Source organism: Myxocyprinus asiaticus, chromosome 8, assembly GCF_019703515.2.
Source record: "Myxocyprinus asiaticus isolate MX2 ecotype Aquarium Trade chromosome 8, UBuf_Myxa_2, whole genome shotgun sequence".
Classification (NCBI taxonomy): Eukaryota; Metazoa; Chordata; class Actinopteri; order Cypriniformes; family Catostomidae; genus Myxocyprinus; species Myxocyprinus asiaticus.
The window spans coordinates 5,378,965-5,406,330 of record NC_059351.1 but is presented as its reverse complement, the minus strand read 5'-3'; the positions used below and the strand labels follow the sequence as shown (position 1 = coordinate 5,406,330).

Genomic DNA, 27,366 nt, shown 5'->3' with positions numbered 1-27,366 from the left:
CAGCAGTAAAATCTGACAAAACTGGTATATGGCTTGTATAGCTAACGTGCATGTGCGTTCTCGAATTGATTGACAGGCGATGTCTCTATCTAAAAGGTGATTGGCTCTTTTACCTGTAAGGCGGGACTTCTTTTCTACACCGTTGACCATCAAACATCTTGTTTGGCCATTCTAAAAAAGTTTCTAAAATTCATTTTTTATAGAAGTGGCCCATCTCTGCTAAATAGTCTCTGGTTTAACTGCTTTCTCTGAATCCCTTAAACGGTGTAAGGAAAACAGCGTCCTGGTTTACATGACATTACAGAACTCTGCTTTCTTCAAAAACCCTGGAATGAACCGTTTTCTTGAGTGTATTTAAACATTGTCACTGTATACCACCACAACTGGAGATTAGCACTGATGGTCAAGAGCAGGGCTCCATTACCCGTGTTAAAAGTAGTGCCAAGCTCATTTCAAAATGTGTGAACTTGCAAAACACTGCTTATCCTTGGGTTAAAAGTGGACTAAAAAGATATTAACCCAGGGCTAAGCACAGTGTGAAAAGTATTTTAGTGTGCTAAGTTTGTATGTATTCTGTGATTGTGTGTTCCCTGCAAATTTGTACACTGTAAAAAATGAAATTGCATTTTATCCAGCTTATTGAAGTTTTTGAGTCACAGATACTATGAAATGTGAGTTACTTTCATCTACATAAAAACCAACAATATTCCCCCAATTGTTGTCCAAACTAGCCTAACAGTGTTGTCTGAACGAACAGTTTCATATTGAACAATGTTGCTGATTTGCAAGTTCCCAGCATGCATTGCAACATGAATAAATTATGTGGTTAGTGTTACAGGCTTATTTTTTGCTGTTTGCTGATTTTATTTATGCTAATATTGTTGTTTTTTGTTGCCACTGTTGGTTAATAGTTGTGTGGTGATGTTAGGAGGTCATCTTTTAACTTAAAGGTTTGTTGATGGTTTGTGTGTTAAGGATTGAGGTCTATTGTGTGTCTTTGTCAGACAGTTTTATGTACTGCCTTGCCTTACAAGATATACCTCTCTTCAGAGGCAAAGATTGCAGTTTACTTCATTTAAAAGTAACTGAAATGGTGACAAAATGAAAGTTCTTGTATTGCTTATTGATAGTTGACTGAACAAAAAATGTATAGTTCTCTCAAAAATATTTGCAGTTATTCAACATACAAATTCACATTGTCTAAACAAAGAAATGTTTCTGAGGACAATTATTAAGACTGTTGTTGAGAGAACTCAAAAACCTTACTGCATCATGTTACCTTGATTTTTTAAGTTTGCTCAGAAATTCTTTTTACAATGTAATTGTAAAACTTAGATGGTATACATAAGTTAGTTCATATGTAATAAGTATGTTATAAGAGTTTATTTATGTTTCTCTTACAATGTCTCTGGTTCACACATTATATTTCAGATGCATTACAGTATATAATAAGTCAGTATGCTGATATACTGAGAAATGTCAGTGTGTGTGTGTGTGTGTATGTGTGTGTGTGGGCATGTTTATGTGGTTTACGAGGACAATTTTCTAGGTTACAAACTGGTAATTACTAGGGTATTATGCTATAAATGTGGTTTATGAGGACATTTCTAGTGTCCCCATAATTTAAATCGCTTAAAAAAACATACTAAATGATGTTTTATTGAAAATTAAAAAATGCAAAAAGTTTTCTGTGAGGGTTAGGTTTAGGGGTAGGATTCGGGTTATGGGACAGAATCTATAGTTCGTACAGTATAAAAATCATTATGTCTATGGAAAGTCCTCATAATAATAGGTAGACCAACATGTGTGTGTGTGTGTATGTGTGTGTGTGTGTGTGTGTGTGTATGTGTGTGTGTTTCAGTAGCTGAGGTTCTATGTAGCCCCTGGGGTTGTAAGAAGATTAGCGGGTTGCTCCATCCTATGCTGCTCATGGAGGGAGGAGATTTGGAGCTAAAATAACCCCTAAGTCCTCTCAGCAACATGTTTACAGGTCAGGTTAGCAGACAAACACACACAGACAGACTGAGGCATCATTGCAGCTCTCAGGTTGAATCGAACTTGAATTAGCACTCTCTCTCTCTCTCTCTCTCTCTCTCTCTCTTTGTCTCTCTCTGTCACAGAGCACACAGGTAGAATTAAGGTTTTCTGAAACGTGACAGCCAGCTTTCTGGATGTTTCTCTCTGTCTTAGCTCAAGTCTGAGATCCCAGCCAGCATACTTAACCTGATTTAATGTATGTGTCTGTGGGAGTGTGTGCACGAGTGGGTCGTATTCTTTGTTTCCATGCCGACCCTCAGGATGGTGTGAGTCTGTTGTCTTTGGTGGACTGAAGGCAGAGAGGTACCCCATATTCTGAGCACTGCAAGAATGCCTGTGCATCAGATATCAGTTGTGCCTATCGCCAAGGAGACCGGCAGCATCAGTCGCAGCTCTAGCAAGATGAGAGACAAGAGTAAAGAGAATGAGGCAAGTACACACATACACACACTCATCAACATCTACTGTGTGCACATGTTACTTATGGAGACACACCTTACAGCTTTCCATATGACCCACATGTGTGCCGTGTGTGTATATGTGTGTGAGAGAATCGTATATGTGGAGTTTCTAAGCCCTTTCGGCTATGTAAAGTCCAAATGTAAAGATAAAAAGAATGACTCAATCTTCTGTAAATAGATAAATAACCGAGAGCAGAAACTGATTTGAGTTGAATGTATTGCAGAAAATTGTCAAGAAGAAAAAGAGCTGTGAGACTAGTTCCTTTAGGGTGGTGCCTTCCTGTGCAAAAGTTGCCACCAGGATACTTGGGTATTGTGGGTGGTTACCAGAGTATTGCTATGCAGTTTCCAAGGTGTTTAGGTGGTATCTAGGGTGTTGCTAGGTGGTTGCAAGGATGTTCTGAGTGGTTGCTAGTTGGTTGCCTACTGTCAAAAGTGTCAAAAGAGCCCACCCCGAAGTCTCTATGATATAGTGGTCACTAGATGTTTAATGGTCCCTCCTTCAATGTAAGTCTATGGGGTTTTTTGACATAATGAAAGAATTCGCTAAGCAAATATTATAGGTCTGATCGTGAAGTAACATTCATGTCTGTATCATAAACATGCTAAAGTTTAATGCTTTGGTTGGGGGGTTGTGCAAATCTCTAAATCCCTATGAGCAATATAGTGAAAAGAAGAAGAATAGAAGAGCAGTATCAATACAGTGCTCACCCTGCAAGCTTTTTCATAATGTTTTTAAGAACTGAGATGGTCACATTATTATCACCTACCAAGAACTCAACATGGAGCAAGCACTTTTTAATTTTCTAAATAATATGATCTCATTTAACAGTATGGGCAAATAGTTGAATTAGTCTCTCAGACCTTCCCTGTGTTGTAGGTATGTTTGTGTATGTGTGTGTGTTGTTTGGAGGCCTTAGGTCAAGAGTGTGATGTGCATTTCACGTGTAGCTTTTCTGTGAATTCGCAGTGCTCTCTCCACCGTGAGTCTAATCCACTGTGCTCTCTGCTGGAGCTGTCACCAGTGATCACTCACTAACACACACACACTCACGCTCAATGTCTTGGCATCCTGATGGGTACTAACTGGGTTCCCCTGGCTGCCTGTCCTCACCTTTACTCTTTAAAACAGGATGCCACATGGTTTATGACACAGAGATGAGTTGATGTGTCTAATACACATATACATATGATATATATCAATGTCATTATCAGCATTATTGTTTGCACACATTCAGTGATGATACATGACAGAACTATAAGAAAAGTATTTGTGATCCTGACAGATAAGCGTATAATAATTTCAGTGTACATCAAAAAAAGGGTGAGACGTAACTAAAGGTAAAGTCTGTTTATGCGTTACAGTGGAATTTCAAAATATTCAGGATGTGTCTGAATCTGCTGCCTAGTTCAGTTCTCAGTGCACTGGCCAAGGAGTTGACCAATTTTGGGGTTGTCAAAATGATTCCATATGTATTTGATTCCTTCCATTTCATGTTGTTTAGCATTACTCATAATTTTTTGAACTAGGAAAATGGCACAGTTCTCTGATTTGTAACTAGGTCCTCTAGTCTTTCATAAACAGAGGTATTTCATAAGGTTCTGGCCTAGTCCCATGTTGTCCTGATCCACAAACAGGAGATGTACCGTTATATATCCCCCTATCATTTCACACCTTTAAGTGATTTATTATGAGCAAGGGCGTAGGTTTGGTTTGAAAGTTGGTAGGGACATATAGCAAGAATAATATTCAAAATGTTGGTATTAAGAAAATGTGAGAAAATCAGTCTGGTAATATAGGCAAAACAACATTACTAGCCTTTTTTTAATTTCTAAAGAATAAACCAATTAAAAACTGACCACTAGGGCTACACAGTTTGGAGGAAAAGTGTGATATACAATATACTTGGATAAAGTGATATGCGTTGCGATAAACCTAAGATTAATATCAATCTCAAATGTTATCTTTTTCAAGAAGATTTACCTTGAGAAAACTGTGGGACATGAAGTGACATTTTGTAATATGTATCATCCCTACCTAATTCTACACCTATGACTATGGGTCTGTTCCAAAACCTAGTGAACGTCCTCCGGAGGCAGCATTTTAAGACATCATAGGCACGCTCCTGATGTGAAGTCTGTTCCAAAAGATAGGTATCTTAATTATGCTGCCTCTGAAGATATTTCATTTTGGCCTAATTTTAAGGTAGCATTGTACTGTAGGATGGTAGGCAATCCCAGAATTAGAGGTCTGCAACCCAACCCGGGCCCGATGGGACCCGAGAAACCGATAGGTTTCGAGCCGGGTTCGGGTCAGTTTTTCATGTAGGACTTCGGGTTCGGGTTGGTTTCGGAATTAATGAAAAAATAAACAGGCCTACCAAACTTGTTTTGCGCACATGCTCTCACTCACAGACATGCGCGAACAGACGAGTTAGTGGCCGTTCATACCAAATGTGATTTTGCACATGTCTGTTCTGTTTTCCCATTGTTCTCCTATGTAAACACATTCTGGATGAATGTCTTTGACTGTTGCGCCATGTTTCACTGTTTCTTAAGCGTCTTGCGCAGGACCGGCACTGTTTAAACACCGTGCCAAGTTAAAAAGAACTTCAAATTTAAAAAAACGCACATTTCATTCTTTGCACTGCATCTAGATTGTTTTTAGCGCAGGTGTCACAAAGATTTAATGTTCTGAACAAGTTCAGGCTGTAAAGAGGGGACTGTTGCATTGTTTCTTATTATTCCATATTGTGCTACACCAAGCAAAATTTCAGCAAGTCAATGCTTTTCTTCCGTTCTGCTCTAGTGTACTGAGGGGCTGCCGTGCCTTGTTAAATTGATATGTTTACTGTTTCAATACTGTTACGAATGTTGCCTATTTGCTTACATAAAATATAGCCTACTGCAACAGTACTTGCTAGGAGAAGAAATGATAAAAATAGTGTCGGGCCGGGTAGGGTCGGGTTTGGGTTTTATTTTAAGGCCCGTGCAGACTGAACCATGATGAGCTCAAAGATAAATCCAAGATGGCGGAGGAAGCAAGATACATTTAGATTATAAATATACTTATATGGTAATCAATTCAATACTGAAAAGTATCGATAAATGACAGTTTAATATGAAACAAAAACACTATTTTACCCAAAATGTGTATGTGCTGTGTGCATTTAGGCTCATTAGAGAATTGCGTCGTTTGTCTTGCATCACCTGTATTGAAATCAGTTGCTAGTCGAGTGTCTGCTGCACAAGGAGTGCAATTTGAATGATGCGCGGAGCTGCCGCCTATGAAGAGCGTTTCAAATCGCTCTCTTAAGTTCGAAACATACTTCACGCAAGTATGCAAACGGAGACGCGAGCGCTTGGCCAACGCATCGCCAACGTGTGGTCCCGTTGTACATACATTACATGCGCACTTTCATTGCTCTGGCGGTTACAAACCTCTGACCACAAGAGAGCAATAGATTTTTTAGGTGTGATGAAAAAGAAACGAAACCGGTGCTGTGTCCGAAACTGGTATTTTATAGATCCATGACCGAAACCAGGAAAATGCTGCCTTTGGAGGCAGGATGAAACTAAGGTGCTTTTCAAACTGTTCGGAGACCAGTTTCCTTAAGAGTTCCATTAATTCAAAACAGCTGTCAGTTAAGCCATTAACTGATTAGGCAGCTGCCTACATTTTTTAGCATATTTTTTAGAAAAGATTCAACTCAAATCGCTGCCCGAGTCCGCCATGACAGTTGTTGACTGAAAGAAGAAAATCCGCTTTAGCGCCCCTTGCGGCAACGCTGAGAATGCAGTGTGTACTTGCGTTGGGTTATGAACTGAACGCTGATACATTTCACAACGCAATGATGTGAAATCAAGTTTGCGTAGCAAGGTGCGTCTGCGTTCACCTACTTGCGTTGAGTATGTTTGGGCCTTTATGAGGTATCATTTCAGTAAGGATGCTGCCATAGAAGACGTAGGCAGGAGACAGCGAGGCAGCTCACAATGTTTTGGAACAGACCCACTGAGTGATAAAAAGAGTCTCCTAAATGGGAAGCAAAAACTGTTTTTAAAGTCAGCATGAAATCAATATGGACCCTTAATAAACATTCCTAGGTTTATTGTGAATGATTCATTAGTGTGTGCCATTCCAAAAAGAATGTAACAACATGCTCTTCCTTACAGTGATGGACTTGGACAGGCAAAATAGCCAACAATGTTTAATTTTGTACACTTTAAAAAAGTGCAAAAATTAGGATTATTGGTTAGGTTTGGTTGTGGGTGTGTTCAAGTTATTTCACTCCTAAATACAAAATGGGGTTTGTTAAAATGTTTTAGTAAAATGTGCAGTATATGTTGATGTTTATTAGGGTAGACCTAGTACAGTTGTAACACTGAACATTACCCTTCTAATGCAGACTGACACATTTACATTAGCATCATCTCTCTGTGTGGGAAATTTGAAGAACATAGTCCACATTGATCAGTATATTTCACTTAGGTTAGGCATATTGTTGCCTTAATTAGCACTTAACAAATGAATGTTGTAACTGTCCCGGGGCAGTGTTACAACAGTACCTGGCATTCAGATAGTTGTAACAAATGCGCTCTTTATGAAAACAGGAGCAATTTGTGCAGGTTTTTGACATTTATTTTGTAAGTAGACAGATATATATTTGCAGTATAGCAAAAAGTGTTACAGTTGTAGTCGGTCTACACTATTATGCATTATAATATAAATGATCAATTTAGTGTAAAACAGTAGGCCTATGTAACACCCACTTTTCATGATCCAAAAATAAATAAAAGAAATCAAGTTGTGCCATACATTTTTCTTGCTGAATATCATGTTTCACCAGAATACATTACAGAAGTAAAATAGATTGTGAATGGCTCTTTGCATTGATTAAACATAACCTATTAAAAAATGGTCATATAATATACAGTGTCACAGATGGATTAAACATTACTGCATTGTATAATTCACAACAAATAATTAGTTAATAGTTGAAAGTTTAGACACACCTACCCATATTAATATTTTCCACATTTAGTAGTAAGCCATCAAAACAGCACAAATGGAATTATGGGAATTATACATTGAACAAACATTTTAAACATATTAAAATGTATATTTTAAATTAATCTTATATTTTATATTATTCAAAGTTACAATTTCTCAGAGCATTTTTTACTTTGTATTTTACTAGAGAGATTCTACAAAAATGTTTGTTTTGTGAGTGTGTGTGTATGTGCGTAAATATACGTATATGTATTTATACATTTAGCCGATGCTTTTGTACAAAGTGACTTACAAGTAATGAATAATGCACAAGCGATTCATCAAACGGTGACAATAAGTTAAAATGCTTCAGCTTAAAGTTTCAAAGCTGTACTGTAAATTCTATAAGTTATATTTTAAAGTGAAAAAAAAATCTCAGTGGCCATTTAACATCATCAGATTATTGCACGCAGAGTTTGTGTCCCTAAAATCTACGTCTCACTGTATATAGCCTAGACAATGTATGAGTCAGTATAAATACAGGTATAGCTATTCTGGATAGTGTTCTGACACATATATTATAGGGGATGAAATTGCCACAGGGAATCACTCGGGAGTTGCAAAATTGTTATTCTTGTAAAATATTGTTATGACACTATATCTTGTTAGCGTGAACATTCTAGTGAAATTCACATTCCAGACAAAGGACTTAGAATGAATTCAATGTTCTGGCCTTGTTTAAATAGTGTCTGCATCTTCTTGACATTCTTATTGCCAGTGTTCAGTGGCAATTTATGATCAGGTGCACTGTATCTTATCAGCACATTTTCCCATAATGCACCTGGGTCTATAGGTAGTTTCTGAATGCCAGCCAGTGATTGGTTGCAAGCACATTGTCCCTTAAACAAACACAAATCCTAAGGACTGGGAACCATTATATGTTGATCTGCATACATAAGTGTGTATGAATCTACCACTGACAGGTTTATCTATAAAATAACAGCTGTTCAGAGGTAGAATAATGTTTGCACACTCTTGTTATTGTGCTGGGATAGGCAAAGCTGGAAGAACTAGAGAACTGGAGTACACTTCCTCAAACACTTGACAAATAATGAGTGTAGGATCTAAAAGTAACTGTGTTAGTCAATCCCCGTGACTCTAAATGAGTGCAGGGACAGAGATAGCCTAACAACTCACAGATTATACTTTAGACAAGCAGCTAGAGCTAATCCAGCCTTACCTTGCACACAGACATGTATGCATTGTTTAGGTGCAATCTGAGGAGCGTGGCTAAACATGCAGGGGTGAATTTATGAGTAAGTAAATGTCTGTTTGGATGTTTCTGGTGCTATCACTGCACTTTATTGTTTGATTGTACGTGTGATGGAGATTTGAGAACTTTGAGAAATGACAAGATTTATAATGCTTCCTTCTTAGAGCACTGTATGTCTGTATGCGTGATTTCACCAGCTCTGTGTTTGGGATCTTGCGCAGGAAATAGACTGCCATAAAATGAAATGAATGGTCAAGATTAAAAACTACTAGTGCAACTTTTAGTCATTGTTTTGTGTAAGCCGTGAAACAACATGACACAGTTAATGCTTTTCTGAGAATGAGGTGTGCAAATGATGCCATCTGTGCAAGAAACACGTGCCTTACATTTGTGGCTATTATAATTTTGAGCATGATGTTGTAGTGTCAGTTGTACTATGAAACAGGCAATGTGTGTATATGTATGTGCATGGCAGGGGAAGAGAGAGAGACAGCCAAATCCTATGAACCTTAGCTAGGGTCAAAGCTAAAAATATCAAGTTCCGCTATGGGGGCTTATTATGTTTCAGACACTAGATCTCAGATATTACTGGGACTTTATTTATCTAAAATACAAAATAAAAACATTATCAGAGACAAGTTACCAAATGCTGATTTAATGATATTAATATATTGTTAATATTTATTTAATATTTATAATATAATATATATTAATAATATAATAATAATTATTGATATTAATGATACTTGAATTCTTAAATATAAGAATGAATTATTGGAACACTTTCACATTTACAGATTTAAAACATTTACAGAGAATTACAGAATTATTTCCGAAAGGGTCCTTTGATGATGTCTGTATTTCAGATGATATGTGAAATTGTATTTGTGTTCTTGTAGTTTGGAGATGTGCTGGCTAAACATGGTGAGTGTTAAGATCAGTTACCCCTTGGGATTTTTATTTAATAGTGTGTGAAGAAAGAGGTAGAGAGACAGAGAGGAGATTCTGAATGTGTTTTGTGGTATATGATTCGATGCTATAGGTTATTTCAGTAGTTTGCAAATTAATGTAATCCTGCCGTGAGGATAGTGTATACGTGTTTAGCTCGCTGTCCCTGGAGGAGGGCTCGAGGTTTAAGACTTCACCTGAGCTTCAATTACACCCCCCCCCCTTCCCGGACTTGATGAGTTATTAATGAATAGATGGGAGGAGTTGGGGTGGTGGAGGGATGCTAGCAGAATCGTCGCATCATGGATGTAAGCAGCTATTTATATACGCTTACTCTGGTTATGTGATTGGTCGGATTAAATGAACATGAACTTTTGTTATGAAACTCCATATATTTTAGATACTCTAGTAGTTAATGTCTTCTTAGTCAAAGCCTACACTGAGATTTACATTTTAAGGAGCTATATGAAGATCACAAGTTTCAGAATGCAACACAAATTAGTGAATTTAGAGCAAGAAGTGTGATTCTGTTTTATCCAAGTAGATTCCATAGATACTGAAAACATCAATAATAAGTTAATTTAGCAGAGAAATGTGTTGCCAGAGAAATGAAATTCTAGATATAGATGAATGATGTTTTTTTACAGAGAGGAAGCAGTGTCGTAATCCAAAGCAGGAGCTGTGAGGAATGGAAGGCTTTTAAGTAGAGACTGAATCCATTAGCTTCATTACACGTCGCAGCAAGTGTCTTGAATCTAATTCTAGAGCCAGTGGAGAAAAAAAATGCATTACAGAGGTTGTTTTCTATAGCTCAGGAGACTCAGTTGACTTTTCAGTTATATTTCACTCAAGTAACAACTTTGTCTCAGATGCTTCTCCTCAAAATCTGAATCAACAGTAAAAATATGCACAAATGAGACAATTGGTGATATATTGTATAGTGAGAGTACAGAGCAGTGTTGGGTGTAACGTGTTACAATGTAACGCAGTAAGGTAACACGTTACTTAACAAAATTAAGTAATCTAATTACTTTACAGATTAAGTCATTAGTAAAGTAATCTAATTAAAATTTCCCAAAAGTAATTAGTAATCAGTAGTGGATTACTTTTTTGAAAGTAACTTACCCAACACTGGTACAGAGCTATATAATTAATGTTGATGGCATATCTCAGACAATTTGGTCTTGGAAGAATTTGATTAGAAATGTTAGCATTGAAATCTCTGACTTTTGACACAGTTTGTGACATTGTGTCATCTGAAACTCCAGAAGAGGCACATGTAAGACTCATAGAACCAGCAAAAGTCTCTAATGGGCCATAGTCATGTTAGACCCCATACAATATATATTTATTGCGAATGACAAACGAGGCTGTGAAGCAAAGACTTACAGTCTGTTCAGTGCATTGTACTGTTGTATACACTGTTGATCATTCTGACATGACATTGAAAATACGTCTTTCCAAAACAATCCTGGTGACAAAAATCTCTCAAAAACTCTTTTTAAAAAATTAGACGTGACTTCGGACCTTAAGACAATACAACATATATAACAGACCATACATCTATCCTTCACAGCCTCATTTCATTCACGAAAAACAAATATATCATATACCCTGACAAAGGTCTATTCCTCTCTGTTTAATTGCATTGCTGTCTAGGAGAAGCAATCAAGATATTTGAAATATTTTTTTCTTTCTCTGGGCTGTAAGAGAAGGCGTGAGATAAAACTCATGTTGGGCTGAGTGGAGCATTCAGGGTGAACTCCAAGGACTCTCTAAGGATGCTTTGGCTGTATTTCAATAGTGAGCACAGCATGACCATAATCATTTGCTGGATGAAAGAGTCTCTTTGGGTTTACATATGCATGACTGATTGTCAAAAAATACTCTATAGATTTATAAAACAAGTTTATTATGATTTCATTTTCCCGCATAGGATGCACTATATGCACCTGCACACACTTATACTGTAGATACACTGTGAGTGTATAAAATCTGGATGAACTGATCAGATGTTGGTGTCTGTCAGCTTTCACATCAATAATTCAGAGTGATAAAGTGTCGCTCCAGGAGAGAGAGAGAATAGAGCTCAATACTTTACTGAGAGCAGCCAACCAACATAGACATTCTTAATCCATAAGAGAGCAAATGTTAACAGTTTTAGCTTAATAACAAATTTAGGGAGTTGTTTTATGTATACACTACAAAAAGTGGTAAGCTGCATTTGTTATTTCTTCATGATCTAACCCTTAAAATTAGTTTTGTTGGTGTAACCTTATGCAGTCAGGATGATTCAGTCATGTTAAAAAAAATAAATAAAAATCAAACCCAGTTTATTCAACCCAGTTCATTTAGATATTACCACATGAAGTTAATTTTCTGGGCTAACATTTTTTTTTCAAAGTAGCAGACAGGCATGCAAGCAGACAGGCATATATAGTATCTACTGTATATGTATATATTAAATCAGTAAAAATGTCTTTGTAGAGTTGGGGTACTCGAGTTTGGACTCGAGTCCGAGTCACGAGTCCAATTTTAATGGATTTAACTTGTCATGGACTCGGATGCATTTTTACTCTGACTTGAATCGGACTCGAGCCTTTTGGAATCTGGATTTTTTTTCAGAGTCCAGCCGATTCCATGGCATTTGTGATGCAATAACAAACAAGCAAGCAAACAAATAGTGTAACATAGGGTGACCATACGTCCTCTTTTTCAGACCTAAAAAAAGTGTCCAAAATTGCCTCTAAATGTCTGGGATTTGGCTTTGTCTTCATATTGATGTGCTCTCTACAGTTAGTACCATCATACATTCTGAAACCAATTTGAAGTTTGTTCAGCAGTATACTAATCATAAAATGTGAATATGAAATGCAACAGAGGTGTTTTTGTTGCATTTATATTGACAAATTGCTTTTCTTAGTTGTGAAAGTTAAAATAAGCTTAAAATATTGATGTTGAGTTTATGATTAAATTTTTTATTCAGATTCATGAACAGATTCATTCGGACTCGGCCTGTTATGGATTCGGCTTTGAGTCCGACTCGGCCCCTTTTGGACTCGGACTCGACTCGGACTCAATTGTTTAAAGACTCGGACTCGACTCAGACTCGACTAAGGTGGACTTGAACCCAACACTATGTCTTTGCAACACATTAAATGTGCTTTGTGGAGATCTTAAACGTTAGTTTTAAACTTAAAATATTAACCACCAGAGGACTATATGTGTGTGTGTGTGTGTGTGTGTGTGTGTGTGTTTGTTTTTGGATGTTAGCTAGAAGGAAAGACATTGTTAGTTAATAATGGGCCAGGTGTGGACCAGTGGGAAAGGTGGACCCACCAAAAGCCCAGGAGGAATGACCTCTGCCTGGGGTACAAGAAGGCAATAAATGCTAACGCAGCTCAGTTTTCACAAACGCCTCAGTTACCATCACTGGCAAACAAAACATTCAGCAATTTTTAAATAAAAATCAGCAATCCCCTTTGTGCCACTTGTGTTTTTATATTGATTTTGAACTCTTGTTTGTCCTCCTAGCTAAATCAGAACTGTCTAGAAGAAAGATTGTTTTTTCTACCTAAAAAAGATGATGTATTGTATATACAGTATATTAATGCTTTCAGTCGATTAAAATAATTAATTGTGATTAATCGCATGGTTTTTCATTGTTAATCGCATTTAATCGCAGATTCTGAAAGTGCTGAAATTTGACTCTGTACTGTATACTTATTTTCTTGTGAAAATGCATTTAGTTTATTCTTAGGAAAAACAAAACAAAATATGTAGCCTTACAATAATGATTATTAACATTTACCAAAAAAAGCCTTTCGCAGTATAAAGCCAGAAATGCACCAAAATAGCACCAATTCAAGTAACATTAAACATTTCCCAAAGTGGAAGGTCAACTAATTGAAAGAACTAGTCCTCATCACTGAAAAAATAAAAAGATTTTGTGGTGAAGTAAATGTAGCAGAAAAGATGAAGTACTTTCTACACAGAATAAGTTAAAGTGTAAACTTGAACTGAAATATTAAGTAAATTCTTCATTTGTAAAGTAAATATTATTAATGATGCATCATCATGAATCAATCCCCAGTACCTTGTCATATTAATGCACTAATTTGATTTAATTAAATTAAACTTTAGTAAAGTAAATTTTACTTGAGAATTTCTAATTTAAGCCACCAAGAATAATGTGTAGTCTTTACTTGAAAATATGTTCTGTTAAGTTTACCAGCAATTCCTGCATGGAAATTGTTTCCTAGTTTTTATTAAACAAACACCCCTCTTTTTTAGTGTAGGTTGTGTATTCATTGCAATGTGCATTAAACCTCATCCTCCACAATAATAATTGGCCGGCAGGCTGTGGCTGCTTTGGTACAGCAATCGTGAAGCCACATTCACATGATTCACATCAAGGCATCAATGCACTGCTCAACACCAGGGTCAAGCAGCACTTTGAAGTTTGATCTCCACAAGAAAAGCGTGGCAGAGAACAGCCGAGTTCGAAATTGCATACTACCCATGCTACTTTTACTGCTTCTGCCATATGGCAGAAATAGCAAGAGTATGTGGCATGCTAGTTTAATTAGTTTTAATAACTTCTGTGTTTTATTATACATGACATTGATTGCATGATGCTTAAAAATATTGTTCAATCACAAAGACATTTACTAGGGAAACCGTGGCTAGTTGTCAAACAGGGAAGTTGGCACAAGGCCTCTATCTCAGTAACTATTTTCTTTCAATTAGTGGTTTTTGTATGTTGGCATTAAACACCTAAAATTCCATTATCGTCATATTTTTGCTATAGCTGTTGGTTGAACAAGTGAACACTCTAAAACCACAATAATATAAATTCACGCAAGGGTCAAGTATATAATGAAGGTGAGACAAGGGTCATCGTGAATGTCAGGTCTGTGCACGCTGTATATATTTCATAGATGTTTTACTGTTTACATTTTGCTGAAAAGCCAATGCCCTATAACAGGCTGTATAATGGTAGGTTCATATTGTGACAGCTTACCAGTGTGACAACATGCCTTGTTATACAGGTCAACGTGTGTTAAATTAGTGATTTTTTTAAATATTATTCACACAGTTTTAAACAGAGCTCTATATATTTAATGAATGAAGATCTGAATGGTTCCCTCCTCTATTTATAATCACCTAACCATGTTTTAATCAACCAGGTTGAAGCAAACAATAAAAATAAATGTTAGTTACCATGAACACCCAGACATGGATACCTGCCACATCCAACGGCACAAAGCTCAATGAGGGTGCCCGACCAAAAATGAAAAATTAGTATCAAAAAGCAGAAAAAAGTAGGCACACCACAGCTCCAAAAATAGAACATTTATTGTAGGGTTCCCACCCTAATCTAGGAGTATGACCATAAAGACTGTAGGGCCTCAATGTGGGTAAGAGGGAGAGAGAGAGAGAGAGAGAGAGAGAGACAGCAAGCACTTTATTAAACCTCTTTGTTTCTTTTAGGGTGAGAAAGCACCTGGACGATCAGGAAGTCGATCCAGCAATATATCTAAGGTAGCCCACACACACACTTCTATTGTGTTTGCCGTCATTATTCACAGCAAGCCCTATCACATCAAAGTAAATGATTTACAATTAAATGGCACATGATTGAAGATTGTTTTACACTTCATGTTGAAAGCTGGCTTTGGAATTGGCTGTTTCAGGCAAGTAGTTCCACCCAGGGAGTCGTGCTGAACAGTTTGTCTCAAACATCATTTACACCCTCCTCTCAGGACATATGCAGGTAGGTGCCGCCATGTTGATTGTTGCCCTTGGTTACAGGGGTGACCATGTTTATAATGGTGCTTTGCTCATCTACATGTATGCTTATCATGTGGATTTATGGAATAGGTGTGTTTGGAGGAATGAATAGTGAGGTCCAGAAGTCTGAGACCACATTGAAATGCGATATGTTTTGCTTTTAAACTTGGAAATATTTGTATTTTTTGTGTCAAACTGAAGCAAATTTGTTCAAAAGGTCAGATTTCTTTGCTTCCATTGAAGCACACAAGATGCTCTTTGGAACCTTTTGGAGTAATTCTGGGATAATAAGGATCATCGGGTTTTGCGCAAACTTGTGGTGTCATTAAAGCAAAACGAAGACATATGAAAAAATATGAAATTCATTTAAATGTTTCTATTCAACTTTTTTACTCAAATTGTTATGCTCCTAATATAATTTGTAATAAAAATGTGCATTAAATTAGTAAAGAGTACAACACAGAAGCACTTTCTCTAGTGGTTTTAGACTTTTGGACCTCACTGTATGTATAAATGTGTACAATAGTAACCATTAAAGTATGTTGAAGCATTTACAACCAAATTACATTATGTGCTTTGAATACCAAATTTCCTTTACAGCTGGGGCTCTGTGTCGAAAATGATTAGTAAACAGTGAATTGCAAAGACATGAGGCCAATGAGAGAAAAACAAAATGTTAAAAAATGTTGTACAAACACCAGCTCAAAAGAGATTCACTTTTTATTTATACATCATGTTTTGCATTCACAATCATTTCATGCTTTGTTTTGTGTTCTTCATTCCTTTGCTTTTGTCTGTCTGTATGTATGGTGTGTGTGTGTGTTGTGTAGCTCTCGTGGTCATACTAAACTTGAAGTAGATGGCTCAGATCAGACTACACTCGTCATGCCCATAAACCCTGCCTCCGCTTCCGCCCCCACCGCAAAGCGACAAGTCAAACGTCGCATTCGACGGCGACGGGAGAGCAGTGGGACCGGGGCTGTTGGGTGTGTCACAGAGTGTGTGGACCAACCGAGACATTCACGGTCTTATAAACAGGTGCACACACACTCAGACTCATCCTCAGAAGACGAGGAGCGCTGGAGAGAAGCTCGCTCCTGGAGCCGTGAAAAAGCGAGACGGAGACGCAGCAGCGGCAGACATATGCAAGCGCAATCCCGTGAGACACGGGATGGTATTGAGCTCATGTCTGGCAACTCAGATGAGGGACAGAAAGAGAACCAACCGCCACAGTGCAAGGAACCCAATGGCAAGACCCACAAAAAGTTGTCGTCAAAAAGGGAGGAGCATGGGAGCCAAAGCCAGGCAGCAAATCACAGGAAAGGAAGTGAGCGTGGTAGTAGTAGATATGGAAGTGAGGAGGAGGAGCCTATTACTAAGAAGTATGAGGAACGAGGCTCAGGAGACCCAGATATGGCCGTCCCATCCCCTTGTAAATTCACAGATCCCACCAATCAGAATGGCACCACTCCACAAGCATGCACTGATGATGAACTAGAGGTGTGCAGGTGAGAGAGATGGATTGATGGATGAGTTCTCTGTTGAAAAACAGCATTTGTTTTTCTCCAGCATATGTAGTGTTTTAGACTAGTGGTTCTTAACCTTTTTGACTCCAAGGGCCCCCATTGACCAAGACAAATTTTCCAGGCACACTCCCTCTCTTACAAGCACCCGATGCCTCTCAATTAATTTCAGGATTCCAGAGGTTTAAACCTATAAAGCCTAACGTATCATATTTGATACATGATTTTCTAAAGCCTCTACATCATCAACGTGATTTCTTTGCGGAAAAACCTGTTGTATACATGTAAAGTAACCTATAATATACTACAGGTCTACTGTCTCACGGCAGGGCCGGCACTAGGATGTGATCTTTGGTGAGGCACTTGTTGGGGCGGGGGTTTCGCCGTTAGTCTGGGGGGCGATGTGCCCCTTGATCATTTCGTGTCAGTTAGGGTGGGGTCATCAGACAAATCTAGGGGGGCAATGCCTCGATATACTTCATACGAAATCGAAGAACGAATGGGTGTGACGTCATTTAGAACAAAATCAGGCCAAAAAAGAGTTTTTGAGTTTTTTTCGGAAAACGTCTGACTGGCTGCTAATCACCTTACTGTCATTGGTCCACGTCATCTGTAGGTGTGACCTGGAGCCCCACCTACATTGAGACGGACAGCTAATTCTGTTTACGTTCTTTAGTCAGTCAAAATCAGTCAACATGAACACATCAGCGTGTAGAGTTATTAGCGAGCTGGTGCAAATGTACCTACATCTGTACGATCCTTCACATAGAGACATTTTACTAGAACATGTCATGCGATTTTTTTTTTGATTATTTAGTCTACAAAAGTAATCAAATCATACAGCGTTGTGGCGGGTGTCTGAATGTTCGGAAACAGTATACCTTTGCTCGACTGTTTAGAACTTCTTTTTACCCTTGAACGAAGAACAAATAAGAACGTCTACGGAAGTATATCGAGGCCTTTAAGTAACTGTGTCCCAAATGATGCACTATACACTCTGCACTTCTAATATGCACTTTGCACTGTAGTGAATGGATTTTCAAAGTGTACAATCATCCCAAATGGAACACTTAACGTATTTTTACTAAACGAAAGCATTCGTCATTTAACAGCTGTCGGAAGTGACGTTTCAAACACATGTGATGTGTTGCCGCTAGCTTTAGCGCGTTAGCCATCCTTATTTCAACACTTGTATCACAGATAACGTCCATATTCACACAGCGTGTAGTGATGGAAAAGCATTCAACTCACATTTGTAAGGCACCTTCTGCGCTGCAGTTTTGCTAGTTGCTACATTCTCCATTATTTACAATTACTTTGTCAGACCAACAACACAGCCCCTTACACTACGTACAGCAAGCCACGAGCATTGAGTGCATAGATTGTCCAATATTTCACACTCTATTTTGACGGTTGAAAAATTTTATCATCTGGGTACTCATAGAACACTTCTTTTTATTGCATTTTCAATGTTAATACACTACTTGCACTACTTATACTTAGAAATAATGTAGAATAATGCAGAATTGTGCGGTTTGGTACACACCAAGTATCTATGCTCTTTAGGCGGTAGAAGGCCTTGTAGAATCAATTCCAAAATGTCGGAGGAAATGCACATCTTTTTGCTGTAAAATCTTTGCTGGTTTAGTTGTTACTGATATTTCAAAATGAATATTTACTTGATTGAAGCAGCTTGTGCTTACTTAATATTTTATAATTATATGTATCAACAATGATATAACAGGCCTTGCTGAAGAAAGACCATGTTGTTTGACCAGCATTTTTGCTGGTAAACAGCACAGCTATGCTGGACCACCAGCTAGACCAATACCAATACCAGCACTAACCAGAATAAACCAACCTGAACCACCATGGAAATTCTAAGCTGGTCTTTTCAGCAGAGGTGGAATAAGTAAGAGTTTGATATTGTAAGTCTGATGAGTTTGGTTATTTGTGTTTGTGTAGGATCTGTCACTGTGAAGGTGATGAGGAATGCCCTCTCATCACTCCTTGCCGCTGTACAGGGAGTTTGCGTTTTGTGCACCAGGCATGTTTGCATCAGTGGATCAAGAGCTCTGATACACGCTGCTGTGAGCTCTGCAAGTATGACTTCATCATGGAAACACACCTCAAACCTTTGCGCAAGGTAACACACACACACACACACGTTTACTGAGCTATTTAAATAAGGACACACCATAGACTTCTGTAGTTTGGTGTACTGACTAACCCTAAACCTACATCTAAAACAACACTTTTTCAGAATAAAAAAGAAATATTTATTGTACATATAAATTGTTTTTCCAAATGAGGACATCCTAAAATGCCATTCTAACTTTATATTTACTTAATTCTGGAGACAAATTTGTTCCCAGCTGAGATCTTATTATACAAAACACTAATAAGAGCCTCCAGTTCTGGACAGTCTCTACCAACAAAATGTTTAGTAAATCTTTGGTATGCTTTGCCAGCTGTTTGTGTGATTTGAAGAGAAAAGGCTACAGTGTGTGAATCAACTTAATTATATACTGTATAGTCCAATGTCATCTTTTAACTACAGACAGAATTTTATTTACCGTTCTAGCGATTTTAGACGTTAAATTGCCCATGCTCCCTCTTTCCAAAACACCGCACATCAAAGATACCGTTGAGACCAACACCGAGCAGAAGAGCAACATTAGTGCATGTTCCAATGGTTGTCAAACACAAAAGTAGCAAAATAGTGCTGTCAGCTGACAACTATTATGAATCTGAACAGGGTGAAATGAGGCTCAATTATCTGCTACAACTACAACACTATGAGAATGATTGACAGGCAAAAAGCGTCAAAAGCTGTGGCCCGCAACAATTCTGGAGAAACTGATTGGTGTATGCTTGTGCAAAAGTCAGTGCGGTTGGAGTTCGAAAAAGGTGGTTGAAAACACTGCTTAATTTTTGCAGTTCTTTTTGTTGATGCTAGTGGCACAGAAATTACACACGTCAGCCTGAAGTGTAAAATTCTTCCTAAGGGCTATTTTCTTATTTTCTTAAAAAAAAAATGTCTCTATAAGAATGTTCTAAATGTTCTTCATGAATTGCACTTAGGAACATTTTTTCAAACTTCTTTTTTATCCTAAATAAATTTTTGTAAATACAGCCCTTGGCCCCTAGATATGATTCGGGCCCCTCTTGTAGTCCATGGGATTTTTTCTTTTATCGATTTAATCATCTGCCAGGTGAAAATCATAAGTCTGATAGCTTTGAAAAATTATAGCACACATTTCCTCAAGTAGCAGCATGAATTTAGATATCATTCATGTCCGTAGTACAAGCAGCAGAGAACCAGTTACACTCACCTTTAATACTTAGGGTTAGGGGTTTGTTCAAGTCCCTTAGCAATGCCTTAGCAAGCACCACTAATAGTATATGTTCAGTTGTTGTCAGGGGTGTAGCTAGTGAGGTGAAAAGTGGTAACTATTCTAGGGGCCCAAAGATCCAAGGGGCCCCACAACAAATTCTAAACTGTATTTTTTTAATAGGAAAGGGGCCCAGAGCAATATACAGTCAGGGGGCTCAGATGACCTTGCTACGGCCCTGGTTGTTGTTAATGTGCAGAATCTTTTGAATGTGTGACTTTTTAGTAGGTCAGTGAGCTCTCATATCAAAGTGCTGCCACACTGTGGTTAAAGAGATAATTACAGGAAGGGAGTGGATTCATAGATGTGGGCTGTCTAATAATCTGTCCACACCTCTCACTGCACACTTCATCTCTCTTTGTTATTTAGTGGGAGAAGCTGCAGATGTCTACAACTGAGCGGAGGAAGATCGTCTGCTCTGTGACCTTTCACCTGGCGGCCGTAGTGTGTGTCATCTGGTCTCTCTATGTTCTGATTGACCGCACGGCTGAAGAGATCCGCCAAGGCAAGAACAATGGTAAACACACTAACACAAAAATAAAACTTAAACAATTCTTAATTATTTATGCAATGCAGTGCAGTTCAAGTCCCAACGAGAACTAAATGTATAGTGTCAAACTACAAATACACTAGCTTTAGTGGTACAAATTTCTGTTGTTATCTTTGCTAACACTTTACATTGATAACAATGAATATTGCATTGGTAGAATACAACTGCATTCGAGATGTCGTAGTAGAGATGTCAAATATGCTGCCATAATGCATAATTATATAGAGAGGTATCAAGGAATATACTGTATATACTGTATATACAGTATACTATATATATATATATATATATATATATATATATATATATATATATACACTGGTGGCCAAAAGTTTGGAATAATGTAAAGATTTTGCTCTTATGGAAAGAAAATGGTACTTTTATTCACCAAAGTGGCATTCAACTGATCACAATGTATAGTCAGGACATCCATAACGTGAAAAATTAATATTACAGTTTGAAAAAAAATTCAGAACTTCAAAGAGTTCTCATCAAAAAAATCCTCCACATGCAGCAATGACAGCTCTGCAGATCCTTGTCATTCTAGCTGTCAGTTTGTCTAGTGACATTTCACCCCACACTTCCTGTAGCACTTGCCATAGATGTGGCTGTCTTGTCGGGCACTTCTCATGCACCTTACAGTCTAGCTGATCCCACAAAAGCTCAATGGGGTTAAGATCCATAACACTCTTTTCCAGTTATCTGTTGTCCAGTACGCTAGGATCAGCCACATTATGCCGATTCACTGACGAGCACTGCAAAAATTTTTCCATCTGCTCCTGTGTTTACCTTATCCGGTGGCATGACTTAAAGCGCATTGCGTTAGCAACTTGGAAGACCCGTATTCGCATCCCCCGTTGAAACCAGGAAGTAATTGCGTTCACATAATCAGTGACAAGCGCGATTCAGGGGTTGCATTTTCCCCTTAACATTAAATTTTTACTCCACTGATGGTAAGGTTTAGGTTTGGGGGTTCAGTTATAAAACATGCATTCCTCCTCACTGTATTATAGCCTGAAAAGCTGAAAACAACTAATTTTTGGCACCTTTCTGTGGACATTTCTCCGGAAAATAGAGCTCACATGTGCCCATATGCCCAACAACAGTTACCGCTTTGGCCACTGGGGGCAATATTTTAATTTCGGTAAGCACAGACTGGTTTTAGCTAAAGAAAAGTCATCCTATTGTTTCAAATTTCCCTGTGAGATCAGTCTGGAACGATACAATTTTGATAAATTAATGATGTAAAAAAAAAAAAATCATTGTTCATGGTAGTTTACACCGATCAGCCACAACATTAAAATCACCTGCCTAATATTGTGTAGGTCCCCCCTATGCCGCCAAAACAGCGCCAACCCGCATCTCAGAACAGCATTCTGAGATTATATTCTTCTCACCACAATTGTGCAGAGCGGTTATCTGAGTTACCGTAAACTTTGACAGTTTGAAACAGTCTGGCCATTCTCTGTTGATCTCTCTCATCAACAAGGCGTTTCCGTCCGCACAACTGCCGCTCACTGGGTGTTTTTTGTTTTTGGCACCATTCGGAGTAAATTCTAGAGACTGTTGTGCGTGAAAATCCCAGGAGATCAGCAGTTACAGAAACATCTGGCACCATCAATCATCCATGCGATTATCTAATCATGCATGGATGAAATGCATTAATGTTAACAAATAGAACCTTATTGTGAAGTTTTACATCTGAAGTCAAGCTGTAGTATTTCAGAGTAGCTGTGTGGTATGTAATGATATAGTGCTGTAATGCCATGCCATGCTCTCATTGCACACACAGCGCTGCTGCGTTTGTCCCTTCTCAATGCCGTAGGGGTGCTGGAGTGGCCGTTCTGGACCAAGCTCATCGTGGTGTCTGTTGGCTTTGCTGGAGGACTCATCTTCATGTACATTCAGTGCAAAGTTTACCTGCAGCTCTGGAGGAGGCTGAAGGCTTTCAACAGGATCATCTTTGTAGAGAACTGCCCTGACACCGCCCGCAACAGAGATGACAGTCTGCCCCCCGTCACCCAGAGTAACGGCAAACATGAGGCAGTGGAGGTTCCTGCACCTCAGACACAAACAAACACTTCCTGTCCTGTGCCCACAGGAAGTGTGGAGGTGGCCCCTGTTTGACAATGGGTGAGGCAGGCATGGCTACTTCCTGTCTCTGCTCAAATCTGGGCAAGATGAAAGGTGGGTTGCGTCTCAAATGGTGTGTGGCTTACTGCACTACTCTTCTTGGTGCACTTCAGAGTATGTTGATAGAGTAAGGGAAGTCTAGCCAAAGGCTGCTGGTGTATCTGATCAAAGCCATGTGAATTACATAAAAAAAAGCACTTTTTTAAATATAAATTAAAACGTTTTTTTTAGGGGGAGGGGGGATTCACAGTTTATTTGTCAAGAAGTTAACATAAGAAGTTCCTATACTGTATATATACATCTTATTGGTTATATTTAAAGGTGCAATCAGTAACTTTTTGCTTGTGTCATCTTGGACTTACAGTGACGCCTAGTGGTGTGGATGCAGCATCATTTAAAATCAATAGTTTTCAGTAACAGATGCCATGGTAGAATTTGATTTTAACGATCAGCCACGATTAATTTAATCCAAGAGTGAAAGTGTCCAATAACAAGATGGTTTCTGAGATTTAAGGAATATTCCGGGTTCAATACAAGTTAAGCTCAACTGACAGCATTTGTGGCATAATATTAATAACTACAAAAATTTATTTTTGACTTTGTGAAAACAAAAGCAAAAATCTGGGTTACAGTAAGGCACTTACAATGGAAGTGAATGGGGCCCATTTTTAAACGTTAAAATACTCACTGTTTCAAAAGTAAAGATACAAGACGTAAACAATATGCATGTTAACGTTATTTTAGTGTGATAAAATCACTTACTAACCTTTCCTGTGTAAAGTTATAACCAATTTTTCAACTTGATTGCCATGATGATGTAATGTCAACAAACCCTAAAATTACAGTAAAAATGCCCATTTTAACAACTTTACAGCTCAAATAATACATGAGTTTTAACCGAAGAATTAATTTAAGTGCTTTTATAAAATTATAAGCTTCACATTTCTGCCTTTAAACCCTCCAAAAATTGGCCCCATTCACCTCCATTGTAAGTGTCTCACTGTAACCTCGATTTCTGCTTTCTTTTAAAGAAAATTCTAAATTAATTTTTGTGGTAATCAACATTATGCCACAAATGCTGTTGATTGAGCTTAACTTGTATTGAACCCGGAATATTCCTTTAAGCGAGTAGTATTCAGCTGGTCATGTGATTCTAAAATGGCAGCCCCCACGAGGGCACCCCTGCCCATTGTAGAATAAAACTGCTTTTATAAGGTTACTAATATGACTAGAGTCCTCATCTTACAGTATGTGAGTGGTCATGATTTTATACATGCCAAAATCACAATTCATTTCTTTAGGAGTAAAACTGTTTAAATGGGGAAAAAATGACTGAGTGCACCTTTAATCAGATTAAGAAAAAACTTCAACATTCTCAACTTGTAGCTTTTCTCTCAATTGCCAAAACTTACAAAGAATTCTCTATCAGACATTTAAATTAGACAGGGACCAGGAATAAACTGAGATGGCGTGACGATAGTGATTACTGTTGTCAGGGAACCTGTCTTGAGAGGCAATCTGAGCATCAGTTGCGTTGTAATCCTCTAAAGCTTTGGTTCTCACCTCAATTGTCTTTGTACTCTTAGATCAGGAATAGGAGAATCATTATGCTGATTGTATTTACAGTTTAACTCAAAGAATAGAGTTAAATTCATTGAATGTCTTGAAAAAACCTAAACGAACCAAAGATGTTACAAACTGGGAAAGAGACATGCATTGGTAGATGGCTTGTATTTGTTTATCATGTTAACATGAACTTAGTCTTCAGTAAAGGCTGATTGTATATTCTTGACGTATTATGTGACACACAAAGGTATATTATTTTTGCCAGAATAAATAGTGCTAGACATATTTTTGTTTATAGTCTGTTTATAGATACAGTTGGCAAGGGAGGCATCTCCCACCAATGGGGGAAAACAAATCCCAGTTACCACAGTTATCAGTTCAGTTCTATGGGCAAAGTGAAGAGAAATTTACAATATATAATTTGCGATAGAGATTGCCATTTCTAGGTCTGAATTTACACTTTTGATTTTCATATACAGTATAGTGCTGTGCAAAAGTTTAAGGCACTTGTGAAAAATGTTGCATAGTGAGGATGTCTTCAAAAATAATGCCATAAATAATTTTCATTTATCTATTAATGTCATACAAAGTCCAGTAAACATAAACAAAGCTAAATCAATATTTGCATTCAAAACAGCACCGATTCTCCTATGTACACCTGGGTTTTTCTTGGTTGTTGGCAGATACGTAGGATGTTCCAAGCTTCTTAAAGATCGTGCCACAGTTCTTCTATCTATTTAGGCTGTCTCAATTGCTTCTGTCTCTTCATGTAATCCCAGACTTACTCAATGATGTTGAGATCGGGGCTCTGTGCGGGCCATACCATCTGTTGTATGACTCATTCTTCTTCTATTCAATTCTATTTGAATTGAATAGAAGAGGAATGTTCAAATCTAAAATTGATATTTCCTACTCATACACTAAAATCAAAATATATAAAATAACCATTTTAAGACAAATGTTTCTGTAAAAAATATAATGCACTCAAGGCTTTTGCACAGTACTATATATATATATATATGAGATGAGAATATATATATATATATATATATAGATTATCATTAGTAAACTGTTCCAACTGGAAAATACAATACTAGGACAATAGTGGCAAAACTTGAAATAATTGGGTATGCAGCATCTTGCACTGAATTGCTTGTATCAACTGTATTCTTTTATTCAAGTGAAAAAAATAAGAAAATACAGTAACTTTTCTTTGTATAAATAGTCAAATATATCAGAAACTTTTCTTGAATAGGTAATTCTGAACCTCGCCAAACCTCAGAAAGTGATGTCTTACTGACTGTATCTTTGCAGTTTTAATTTATAATTTTATTCTTTTAAAAACTCAACTTATGCAGCTTTTCAGAAGGTATGTTTGAAAGGGTTTGAAAGAGAATGAAGTTTATTTATCTGCATGACAGAGATCTGTTAACATGATCTGTTAGTTTGGAGGTCATTATTAGATTTGCTGAGTGTTATTCAGGATGAATTCACAGAATTTTACGTTTTGTAAAGATTAAAATTGGAATATTATTTTATACAGTGATGATCTTGATATACTAAACAAATTTTAAGAAACGCTCTCAATAGACATGCCAGATCAACATCAATGTAAACAACTCAAATGCACATTATGAAAGAAACATGCAAAATCAGTGCAATAAATCAGTGAATGTATCAAACAGTTTCAGAGTCTCTGTTTATTTATATAATGGTAGTACTGTGTTACCTGGGTGACTAGGTAACCTCCTTCCTCAAAACAAGGCATTTTTGCTAATCCAGATGAGTAACAAATGTACATAGCAAGAGGCCAGATATGTTCTGGTAAAAGAGCACAATGCACACTCATTTTTAGTCCCCAATCATTTCCATCCTGTTTCTCAATCATTGTGTCCACTGCTCTTACATACAGCATGCTGTCTCTTCCTTTACAGTCAGCTGCACTGTAGTAGATTACATAGTATTAAAGGTCAGTATCAGAATTCTGCAATATCTCATCTTCCTCATTCACTTCCTCCATGTGTATCATGTGAAACAGCAGAGGGTGTGCTGTCAGAGCCTTTTGCTGAAACTTTTATCATCTTAATACTGAATAATAATATACATTCATTTTCAGGATTTTTTTATGATGTTTTTTTTAATTAATTTATTTATTTATTTTTATTATCACAGTCTGGATGATTAGAAACAACAAAATTATTATTTTTTTGTGCAGTGTCAGATTAAAAAAAAAAAAAAATCTCAGTACCTTAGAGGACAAAGATGTCAGCGTCAAAAAACTGCCATATAAATATTATATATTAATATTATTTTCCACTTTCACTGACCAACATCAGTCCTGATCATAACTACCAAATATTCATTCATTTTCAGGATTTTAACCCTTGAAATGCCAGTTTGTTTATATAATGCCACTGATGTTTTTTTTATGATGTTTTTTTTAATTAATTTATTTATTTATTTTTATTATCACAGTCTGGATGATTAGAAACAACAAAATTATTATTTTTTTGTGCAGTGTCAGATTAAAAAAAAAAAAAAATCTCAGTACCTTAGAGGACAAAGATGTCAGCGTCAAAAAACTGCCATATAAATATTATATATTAATATTATTTTCCACTTTCACTGACCAACATCAGTCCTGATCATAACTACCAAATATTCATTCATTTTCAGGATTTTAACCCTTTAAATGCC

At 37.4% G+C, this 27,366-nt stretch overlaps 1 protein-coding gene across 2 annotated transcripts; it reads left to right on the top strand.

The window, feature by feature from the left end:
- Positions 1-2,167: 2,167 nt before the first annotated feature.
- On the top strand, positions 2,168-26,337 carry LOC127445072 (E3 ubiquitin-protein ligase MARCHF1-like). 2 transcript variants are annotated; one of them, XM_051704829.1, is made up of 7 exons: positions 2,168-2,466; positions 15,203-15,253; positions 15,406-15,485; positions 16,333-17,010; positions 18,991-19,171; positions 20,790-20,937; positions 22,763-26,337. In XM_051704829.1, the coding sequence occupies exons 1-7, from the start codon at positions 2,368-2,370 to the stop codon at positions 23,095-23,097; spliced, it is 1,572 nt and encodes a 523-aa protein (XP_051560789.1). In that variant the 5' UTR covers positions 2,168-2,367; the 3' UTR covers positions 23,098-26,337. The 2 variants fall into 2 exon arrangements, with proteins under 2 accessions (XP_051560789.1, XP_051560788.1); XM_051704828.1 differs by lacking the exon at positions 2,168-2,466 and adding an exon at positions 8,674-8,804.
- Positions 26,338-27,366: the final 1,029 nt, after the last annotated feature.